Source organism: Limulus polyphemus, unplaced genomic scaffold, assembly GCF_000517525.1.
Source record: "Limulus polyphemus unplaced genomic scaffold, Limulus_polyphemus-2.1.2 Scaffold760, whole genome shotgun sequence".
Taxonomy (NCBI): domain Eukaryota; kingdom Metazoa; phylum Arthropoda; class Merostomata; order Xiphosura; family Limulidae; genus Limulus; species Limulus polyphemus.
In genome coordinates this window covers 374,998-386,853 of record NW_013666370.1, presented here as the reverse complement: position 1 = coordinate 386,853, position 11,856 = coordinate 374,998, and the positions used below count along the sequence as shown (strand labels likewise).

The window sequence follows — 11,856 nt, the reverse complement described above, 5'->3', positions numbered from 1 at the left end:
CTGCCACGTTTCCCCAGTGTAGAAGAAAAACGAGTGCGCCTCGGTCCATAACGGGACCCGAACTGTGCAGCAGTCACTCGGTCTCGTCAGGTCAGTACAGAACCGGTCTGTTGTGCGTGTTAGCCGCCATAGTGGCCGCCAGACGAAGGGTCAATAACACCTCTGACGGCGGCCTATCTCTCTAATTTTGCTGTTTCTCCAAAGTTCTGTCAACAGCTGTGACAGAACGCTGGAGGGATGGTGTCTCCTACCTGGATATTTAATCGTAAGGTAAAGTAATCACCCCTGCGACTCAGAAGTTCGGTAAGTAGAATGTTCCTATAGGGATAAGGATTACATATTAGACAACGTTCTTCCGTGTTTTTTAAATTTATTTTACAAGTCTTATTGGAATAATGGCAAAGCGCCATATCTTTCGTTACTTCGTTTGAAATCTGAGAAATTGATCAGTTAGAAAATTAGATAAGTTTATATTAGTGCTACGTCGCTGTAGATTTCCTCAAGGAAGAACAAAGATTTGCTTCAGTGTAAATATAGATTGTGCTGTCTGCAGGTAAGTTACCGTACATCATCTGAATATAAATAAGGTTCCAAAGCCAGGAGGGACCTGATGTGTTCTCTGTGGACCCAAATTAAGGTATATGAATATAACTTACCCTTACCCTCAGGCCGCAAGAGGTGCGGGGAGGAGGAAGCGGAAGGAAGGCGGGTACGAACTCATATGCCTGGGATGAGGTCGTGCTGACTGAGTTCAAACAGGTAACTTGCTGTGTGATTTGGTGTTTGACGACAAGACTGGAACGTCGTGTCCACGAAAGTGGATGAAAGGAAAGTGGAAAAGACCTCATCCAGTTCAGAAGGGAGCATTCAGCAAAAATGTCTTCAGTCTTAATCCAATAGAATACTGATGGATAAAAAATAATGTAGGGTGTGTCAAAACAACACGTGGATTGTACACGAGGAGCAAATTTAATCAAACTTCTTGGAAATCGTAGATTTCATAGAAATGGTTTGTTTTTTGTTTGTTTTTCTAGAGCTATTGCCATCTCCAGTATTGTCATTGGAAGTTCATAAATAATTTCGTTTAACTACTATCTGAACCTACATGATATCGCGCAACAAGGCCTGACGTCATTAACAACATGGTTCTTTCAACTCTACTAGCAGCTTGTCTATGAAGAGATGAATATATTGTGTGTGTTAGATCATAAGAAAGAGTCCCACGAAGCGTAATGCCCGTTGCATGTATATATATAAGTATGTATAATATTTTTGTAAACTGTAACGTCTTCATTTACAAGAAAGGGTCTTTTGTGACATTGTAATATTCCTTCCACTACTTCGTTCTGGTGTGTTGACGAAGTCGGACATTTTATAGTACTTAGTGACCAAGATATTCTACCACTGGAACTATTGTATTAAGTATATCAATTATTTATCTAATCCAAAGCACACGGCATTATGTGTGATTTCACGTTTACCACTCTTTACCATAGCTGTAACTGTTCTTCTTATTGATGCTGTAGTTAAGGTTAGTTACGAAAGACTGGCTTCTTAATCAATACCAATATAGTGTGAGAGTCCATCTTCACCTTCTGTAAGTTGTCGATTTACTATACAGCTTGATTTATATATCTATCTTTAAGCTTTTTGTAGCCAATATTAAGTTAATAACGAGAGATAAAGTTTGGTAGTTGTCCAGACATGTGGGTAGAATGTGATTCATTTTTATGTATGTGATTAATTTACTAATAATTGTGTGATCTGGTCCTCATGAAGTTCGCCTGAAAAACATTATGAAGGCAGATAGGGATATTTTAATTGTTTAGATGTTCTACTAGTATACGTATAATCTTAAAGCTTCGTTATTAACAGAAAGACAATAGAGCTGAGTTATAAACGATTGTTTTGTACTGAGTCGTTATCAGTACACACAGTCCAGACAAACTCGTTGATCAATACCTGCAGAAGTACTAAGATTTGTAACACAAAAAGAAGTATTTTGTTTTGGCTTGCAGGCTCTTCAGTGAGATCGTGATAGAAAATTCGTTATTTTTTTCATATATATATATAAAGTAAACTAAATAGACTTATCACCATGTTTTATAGTCTGACTGGTTTAAGTATTATTTTTTATTTCATGATATGAAAATAATTTCAAACTTTGATTTTGATTTTGTTTTATTTAAAAGCTGCTTGGTCCATTCATTCAACTGTACAAAACTTTGTAATAATTTTAACAGTACAATAAGGTAGGAATGAATTGTAACTTACACTTTGTAATAGCTTTAACAGTACAATAAGGTAGGAATGAATTGTGACTTACACTTTGTAATAGTTTTAACAGTACAATAAGGTATGACTGAATTGTACTTACACTTTGTAATAGCTTTAACAGTACAATAAGGTAGGAACTGAATTGTAACTTACACTTTGTAATAGTTTTAACAGTACAATAAGGTAGGAATGAATTGTTACTTACACTTTGTAATAGCTTTAACAGTTTCATTCCTACCTTATTGTTTGTGACTTGCACTTTGTAATAGCTTTAACAGTACAATCAGGTTAATATAAAAGTATTCAGTGTTTACTATGATTGTTTTTAGTATTTTCTGTATCATTCTCAGTTTTTGTTACTTATTGGTTCATTAGGAACGACATCACCTCCTGCTCCAGATACATTGTTCAACATTACGTATCACTCCAGTCATAGGTATATACCACTTCAAGTAAACCGTTCATGAGTTTACCCTATTCATCATACTCCATTCATTAAAATGTACTATTTAGACCAGGTAAACCATTCATCAGTTTGTATCAGTTTTAATACTCAATTTATTAAAATATACCATTCCAGACCAGATAAACCGTTCATAACCGTGCACTATTCAAAATATGCTGCTTATTTAACAAAAAGAGCTAATCAATACTTACTATTCCAGTTAAACCGTTCATCATTAAAAGCATCACTCAATATAAATCATTCATCAATATATAACAACTCAGTTAAACCACTCATCACTATATACTGCTAAATTTCAACCATCAATCACTGTATACAATTCAGTCAAGCATTATACACTATATACTACTTCGGTTAAAACATTTATCACTATATACCTCTCCGGTTAAACCGTTCATTATTATACACTGCACAACCTGAACCGTTCATCACCATATACCACTTCAGTCAAAACGTTCATCATTATAAGCTACTTCAGTTAAACTGTTAGTCACTAAACAACACACTCCAGTTAAATAGTATGCCATTAGATTCTATATACTACTCTGATTAAATAAAAGTGTTTAACTTGATTTAAATGAAAGATAGATGAGGTTCAGAGAAAAACAATCGCAATATTATAAGAAAAAAAGAACTCCAAAAAAACTAGCACATCTTCAAAGTAATTAACTGGTTGAGACATACGAATATCCTTAAGTAAATATCATTAAGTTATCAGTTTGTGGCATTAAATTAATTTAGATGATCGTAACTGTGTTACCGAAACTAGTTGGCTGTAAGTAATAGTAAATATTTTACCTTTCATTGTACCAAAAAAAGAAAAAAAACGTCGGTTTTTGTGTTTTTTACTCTTGATATAGTAGCCTGAAAATAAATTATTTTAATTTCTGCATCCTTAGTCTTTGCTTACACCGTATTGCAAAACCAAATCAAAGATAATTGTTTCTTTTTTATTTAGATGTCTCGTTTTATTTGATTATCTGTTTTAATACAGATTCACTGATGTTGACAATGTCTGCAATATTAAGGACAGCCATGAGACAGCTTCAATCATCTCAATTGCTAACAATCTTTATGACGTTGGTGTCTCTGGGTTTGTCAAGACCGGCTACTCCCGTGGATCGTTGTAAGAACGTTTTTGTTTTCTTTATTAACACAATGTATAATTTTAGAGCTTTAAATGTGTCTGGAGACTGCTCTTGTTTGTTTTGTTGAATTTCGCGCAAAACTACACGATGGATATCTGCGCTAACCGTCCCTAACTTAGAAAGTGATGGGAAATGAATACCACTTACCGCCAACTGTTGGTTAACTCGAAAAGTTGTATTGTCCGTTTCAATAAAACGCCCCCACGTCAGAAAAAGAGAGCAGTTTGGTACTGGGATTCGAATCCGCGACCCCGCAGGTTGCGACTCGGGCGCCCCATTCGCCAGACCATGGGTCTGTTCGTGAATCTCACCAAGAAAATTGTAGACTTTTGATAACTATAGCAAATTACTAATGCTGTCCGTCGTCCTTCTAAATTTTGAACTACTGAGTAGAGGGAAAGCAGCCTAGCACCTATCATACAAACTATATAAGTGATTGACTGTCACTCATATAATGCACCCACATTCTAGCGTGAGAGAAGTATTTTATGGCATCTCACGCATTTCAACCCTGCTAGCCAGCTCACGCCCCTATTAAGTTACAAACAGAAAGAACTATCATATGTAAATATGAAAACGTGCTTGTATATATATATATATATATGCACACACTATATAACAAACACCTATATAAATACAAATGCTAACGTATATATGTATAGAATACATCTAACGTCTACAAAACAATCTTAAGCCTAACGTTGGTTGTATATATACATAAATAACGTGCTCATGTTAAGTTTAAAGCTCTAAGCCTAGAATTAGACCTATATACAAATTATATTGTAAAAATAGTTATTATAGTTAAGGACAAAACACTGTTCTATGGTAGAACGTAATTACGTGTAATAAGTATCATTAAAATTAACGCAAGTGGTGTGAAAGTTAATACAAATTGTGATAACTAAATTATATTAACTTACCACTTGGATACCTTTGCAAATGTTAAACAGTTTTTCGAATGTTTCATTGCTCATCGAACGCATACGCTTACAAATTACTTTAATTTTAGGTCTCTTCGACCCGTCGTTGCCAGGTGGTTAGGGGTCTTGACTCGCAATCTAAGGGCCGCGCCTTCAAACCCACGTCCCACCAAATATGCTCGCCCTTTCAGCTATGGGAGCGTTATAATGTGACGGTCCCACTTTCGTTAAAAAAGTAGCCCAAGAGTTGGCGGTGGGTGATGATGACTAGCTGCCTTTCCCCTAGTCTTACACTGCTAAATTAAGGACGGCTAGCGCAGATATTCCTCGTGGAGCTTTGCGCGAAATTCAAAAACAAATAAACAAACCAATATCAGGTATGTTATTGTGAGAGATATGTTTTGGTATATTTCGTTCCAACACAAGGTAAATTTATAAGAAAAATTAGCACTGGAATGGTTTGTTTATTTTGTTGAATTCGACACAAAGTTACAGGAGCGCTATCTGCGCTAGCCGTCCTTAAGTTTAAATAGGTACATTAAATAAAAGACAGCTTGACATCACCCATCGCCGACTCTCGGGCTGCTCTTCTCAGATCGAATAGTGGGATTTGACTGACACTCTTATGACGCATACACATTCCAAATTGCTGAGCTCGATTTTTTTACTATAATGGGATTCGAACCTCAGATCCACAGTGTGGCACATTAACCACTGGGCTATCCCCGGCCCAAGTAGCTATGGGGAATATTAGTTATTATTCTTATTACATTAATGTACAAACATTTTGGAATTTTTTTATGTAATTATTTTGCTTTTTTTTTAATATTTTTAATACGACACGTGAAATTTCTTCAGGTTTTATCAAGCAGTATAGTATGAGCTTCTAAGTATTCCTAAGTATTTATAAATGGAAATTCAGTATTTAACACATAAACAGTGTTTTATAGAATGTAACACGTGAACAGCACTCTTTACAATTAACATATAACAATATATTTTTGCTATATAATCGTTAAAAGTACTTTTACAATATACAGCACTTTAACAATATGTATTTTGTTTTGTAACACGTTAGCGTTAAACTTATGAGTACAGTTTTTTTTTACTTCAGAAAAAACATTTAACTCGTGGCTTTTTTAAATGTAGTTTTGTGTAAGCGTCCTACAAAAACCTTTAGTCATGAAATATGAGTTGGTATACCAGGCCTTAGTCATTACAGATCAGACAAGCGGAAGTAATTCAGTATACTGCTGTGCCCGAGGCCTTCGTGTGTCTGGGTTACGTGAGTTTCGAGTCTATTTTCTTTTTTAACTTCTGAGGTTATGGGGTACGAACCTAAAGTGGGGAGTGTGTTTTGTATTGAATCACATGACCCTACACGTTTCACCATTAAAAGTCTTCTCAACTAAACTCCACAAGTTACAGGACTTGAAATACTGCTAATATGCTCTTCCTGGTACTCAGGTGTAATAATGTTCTTGTTTTTTTATCTTCTTTTTAACATGCACCTAAAATAAGGAAGTGTACAATATGTAAACGAAAACAGCTTCACAGATGGTTAACGTAATAATAATTTCAATGAGCAAGCCCTATCGAAAATAGTTATTCAATCATAAGAGAAACCTCGAAAAAATAAATTACGCATTAATAACATTTCGTGGTCAATTAAAAAACAACAGGAAACATATAGATATATTGTTAAGGTAACAACCATTTCTCTGAGCAAGGCCTATCGAATATAGTTTTCAATCATAAGAGAAACCTCGAAAATAAATAAATGACGTATTAAAAACATTTCGTGGTCAATTAAAAAACAACAGAAAACATATAGATATATTGTTAAGGTAACAACCATTTCTCTGAGCAAGGCCTATCGAATATAGTTTTCAATCATAAGAGAAACCTCGAAAAGAAATAAATGACGTATTAATAACATTTCGTGGTCAATTGAAAAACAACAGGAAACATATAGATATGTTGTTAAGGTAACAACCATTTCTCTGAGCAAGGCCTATCGAATCTAATTTTTCAATTACAAGAGAAACCGCGAAAAGAAAACACTTCTTAGTCAATTTGAAAAACAACAACAGAAAAAAAACACATATATACTGATTATACATAAAACAAAATATGCCATATAACACACGTATAGTTTCACATAACACACCTACAGCTTTTTGTCTAGATAGACTGAAGAGTAAATATAAAAATAAAATTTTGTGTAAGTTTTCGTATAATTTCAAACTAACCCACCGCATTAAGATAACTGCTGTGGATAGTTAACACTATTTATGTCTTATAAGCAAACCAGCCATTATTCTCAAATAACCGTGTCTGTATACATTGGGTCGTTTCTTTCAACCATTGTAGCTCATAGTTGCTTTGGTGATTTAAAGAATCGCGTTTAGTGTATTGTTGAGAAAAGAATAACGCGAAGCAGGAGTTAAAGTCCCATTATGTTCAGCCGACCATGGTTGACAGTCATATTGCAAGACGAAATCTAAACAGGTACCTTTATATTCAGTTATTTCTATAGTTTTTATCTTTTCATTGGGCTTGGCGTGTTCGGACTGTGGATCCGACGGTACAAAGTGCGCCTCCTGTTATAAAAATATATATAAAAAACGCGCTCTGCACCTTAGGATTTTTTTTTGTTTTAGAATTTTCGCGCTCCAATTTGGGGAACTGGATGCGTAGCCTGAGAGTTGGCGGTGGGTGATGTTGGCTAGCTGTCTTTCTTTTAGTCTATCAGTTCAAAATAAGTTAACGGAGACAATATGCAGACAACCAACTGTGCAGCTTTGTGCGAAATTCTGAAACAAGAAAATAAACTTTTTTTTTTTTAAGGATCTGAATACGTTTACAAAGTGGCATGGTTGTATTTTAGATTTTTCTTGTAATCAAATATATTAGGTTATTGAACCTAAACGTTATTTGTACAGTACAAAGAATGTGTTGACTTAAAATGACTAAGTACTGAGGTGGAGGTGTTACTTTCTATTTTGATTCATTTTAAGACAACTGCACTTGGTAAAACGATGGTGAGATAATTTGCTGAATCGTCTTGATTTTTTTAAAAATTTAATTCTCATTTTAAAACATTTAAATCGGCACAAGTTATTTTTTTACTGTACTATATCTGGTTGAAAGACTTGTTTGTTTGTTTTTCCAGCAACCTCTAAACTCTGGGGCTTAAAATATATGGTGTATAATTGAAGTTAGTTTCTCAAAATAATTTTTATATATGTTAGACTATTTAAGTAATCTAATGATTTTGTAGGTATTTGGCTGGAGTTAACAATGTTATTTATGACATAAATACAAATACAAAGATTGTGTATGTTATATTAGAGCCATATCACATCGTTACAGCCACGTCCGGTTATGATCTATCTGATGACTGACAATAGCCTTAAGCATAGATTACATTACAAAAGTCTCCGTCGTAAGGCTATTATGTCCAAAGCACACCATTCTTCTTTGTATGAGTTCCATAATCCATTTATTTTACGAGGACAATGGTTTTTCCACCGCCCGTTTCAACAGTCGAATCACAAATCAGAGTCGTGCGATATTGAAATAAAACTTTTTGTTATGAATAAAACCTATGACAAAAGTATGAATTATATATGACAACGTTACACTAGAGATCGTCTGGAATCCATTAGACTACAGGCACAAGGAACAACAACATCGGTTTTAACAGTAGAGTGTGTAATAGTCAAACAACGATATAGCTGCCCGAGAATGTCAGTAAATGGTTTATAATGTATCTTTAATTTGAACTATCCGAATGTTTGTTTCAGATTTCCGTTTGAGAATAGAGTATTCACAAAAACCGAGTTTCATTTTTCTTGTCTTTTCCAGGCAGCGAAAAAAAAATAAAAAAGAGTACAATCCAATCAATCGACACCTGCATCTAAACGTTAAACTGAATATCGAACTAACGATTTACGATTGAAATTTCAGTTTGCTTTAGCAATTGGCAGTTAAAGTATTTTCCCCTGACATTTACATGTTTCCATCCCGAAGAATGTATTTATAATTTTTGTCATCGTTTTAGTTTTTCTGTAATCCTTACGTTTTATTGTCTAGATTACTCTTGTTATTATTGCACGACTATGTGAACTGTTATAAACATTGTCATACATATGAGAAGGAGTCTACTCTAGTCTATGCATATCTAGATAAGTTCACAAAGCATGTACTTATAATGAAGGCCCGGCATGGCCAGGTGGTTAAGGCACTCGACTCCCAATCTGAGGTTCGCGGGTTCGAATCCCTCTCCCACCAAACATGCTCGCCCTTTCAGCCGTGGGGGCGTTATAATGTGACGGTCAATCCCACTATTCGTTGGTAAAAGAGTAGCCCAATAGTTGGCGGTGGGTGGTGATGACTAGCTGCCTTCTCTCTAGTCTTACGCGAAATTCAAAAACAAACAAACTTATAATGAAGTCCTATAAATAATCATTATTTGAGTATATTTGTTTTTGAAATGAATGATAAAAAGACATTGGCCAAACTTTCAGCTTAAACAATTTTTTGTTTTTAACATAAAACAATAGAACGTTTTCTAAATGCCATTATTTTATTTTGACTTAATCAGCGAATAACAGAAATAACTATTTTTCAACGTTTCTTTTCTGAACATTTTACTTCTGAGACCCACTAACCGTTCAATTCGCTAAAATATGTTGTTGTTTTTTACACTGTGAATTTGTATCAGTAGGTTGAAGTCATCAGTACGGTAGCTTTGTTAATTGTTAAAATAGCAATATTTTTATGAACTTAGCAGAATATTTAATTAATAGAGAATCTTAACTTGCGTACGAAGCTAAAAACTCGTGCTAGACGAATCCCTAGACTGTGGTTACATTTCTATGATTTGAAAGATTACGATGGGTAAAATTAAATATTGTTTATAAACTTTAAGACTACAGTTTCATGTTTAAGATAACTTTATAGTATTCAATTCAATGAATAGTGAGCAATGTCTTAGATAATATCAAAAAAGAACAAACGTATATAATGTTTGTACATAAACCTTAGAAGCCAATTTTAAATGAATACCTGTATAGTCCACTAGATAGATTGAAAAAATAAAACTCAATAAGTGAAATTGTTTTTTATCATACGCTGTAAACTAATGTTTCTTCGTTATGCCTGTAAATTGGCGATAGTTGTGAAACTGCCCCCCCTCCCCAGTGGCACAGCGGAATGTCTGCAGACTTACAACGCTAGAAACCGGGTTTCGATACCCGTGGTGGTCAGAGCACAGATAGCCCATTGTGTAGCTTTGTGCTTAATTATAAATAAACAAACTTGTGTAACGTTATTTGGCCTTACATCCAAACAAAAATTCCATCCATATTTTTCCTCCAAAAAAAATGGTAATATTGAGGTTTATTCAGGAAATTAAGCTGAGGTACAGCGGATCTGAGAAACTTCTTTGAAGCTCGGTTAATGAGTATAAAACAAGAACATTTTAGATTTACAATTGGTTTTATAACCGTAATCGTCATGCTGTGAAATTGAATTTAGTGAATGTAGTTGAGTTGTGAGATTGGTGATATAAACCGAGTCATGTAATTTACGGTTTGAATATTTTGTATAACTATATATAAAAATTATTTTAAAAAATTCGAAGAAGAAGACAGAGAACCAGATTAGATGGTTAGTTATATAGGGCAAAGTTTTATTTTCATAATACTGCCACATGAAAGACCTCTAAAGAAACATCATTTTTCTTTTGTTATAAATATAAATGCAAACAGTTACCCAAAGATTGAACATTTCTTATGCATTTCGTATGAAGGGCAGAAAACGGATCTGTTGATATATTTAAATGAATACAAGACAACATTGTGGCCCACCACGTTTTTTGTTCATGACACGTTTGTCCTAATTACGTGGCCTGCTGGATGAATTATTCATATGGTCTTCGTACGTTGAACAAGTCACACTTTGCTAGGTATACAAGCCTTGAACTTAGGATCAGGTGTAGTTCGACGATAGAACTCCAAGAAAACGTTTTAACTTCGCGTTGATTTATTTATATCATATCGTGTCTACTAACTAAATAAACACAGCGCGTTTTATTCCTATACTTGGATGTATCTTCCCCCTTTTGGGTCTCTCGGTGGGACAGCGGTAAGTCTACGGATTTATAATGCTAAAATTCGGGGACAGATTTTCCGCGGTGGACAGAGTAGATAGTCCAATGTAACTTTGCTATGAAAAAAAAGAGAGAGAGTTTATTCCACAATAAAACCAAAAAGGTTTGTAATGGGTATTTTATAGCAAAGTCACATTGGACTATTTACTGTACATTACATCGTGAAACTTGTTATAATAATCTGTCTCTAAACTATTGATGAATAACAAACAAACAGAGCTTTCATCAACATTAAATACAGAGCAACTTAACTAACGTGTATCTTTATACTTAATTTAAATGCAGAAAGCTTTTATCTGTTGTTATAGTCAACAACATGTAACTGTAAAAAATGTGTCATCTGATGTCATTTGGTGTTATTTTTAAAAACATTCAACTGCAGAAATCTATTACATGATGTTATATTTAAGGATACTTAACTGCAGATATCTATTACATAATGTTATATTTAAGGACACTTAACTGCAGAAATCTGTTACCTGGTGTTATATTTAAGGATACTTGACTGCAGAAATCTGTTACCTGGTGTTATATTTAAGGATACTTAACTGCAGAAATCTGTTACATGATGTTATATTTAAGGATACGTAACTGCAGAAATCTGTTACATGATGTTATATTTAAGGATACTTAACTGCAGAAATCTGTTACATGATGTTATATTTAAGGACACTAACTGCAGAAATCTACTACATGATGTTATATTTAAGGATACTTAACTGCAGAAATCTGTTACATGATGTTATATTTAAGGATACGTAACTGCAGAAAGCTGTTACATAATGTTATATTTAAGGACACTAACTGCAGAAATCTACTACATGATGTTATATTTAAGAATACTTAACTGCAGAAATCTGTTAC

General features: G+C 34.1%; 1 protein-coding gene across 1 annotated transcript in view; it reads left to right on the top strand.

The window, feature by feature from the left end:
- Positions 1-9,715: 9,715 nt before the first annotated feature.
- The window catches only part of LOC106460368 (transmembrane protease serine 9-like), a 65,743-nt gene continuing 63,602 nt past the window's right edge, over positions 9,716-11,856 (top strand). Inside the window, exon 1 of the mRNA XM_022387077.1 lies at positions 9,716-9,719. Within this exon, the coding sequence (XP_022242785.1) occupies positions 9,716-9,719 (4 nt within the window). The remainder of the gene's footprint in view (positions 9,720-11,856) is intronic.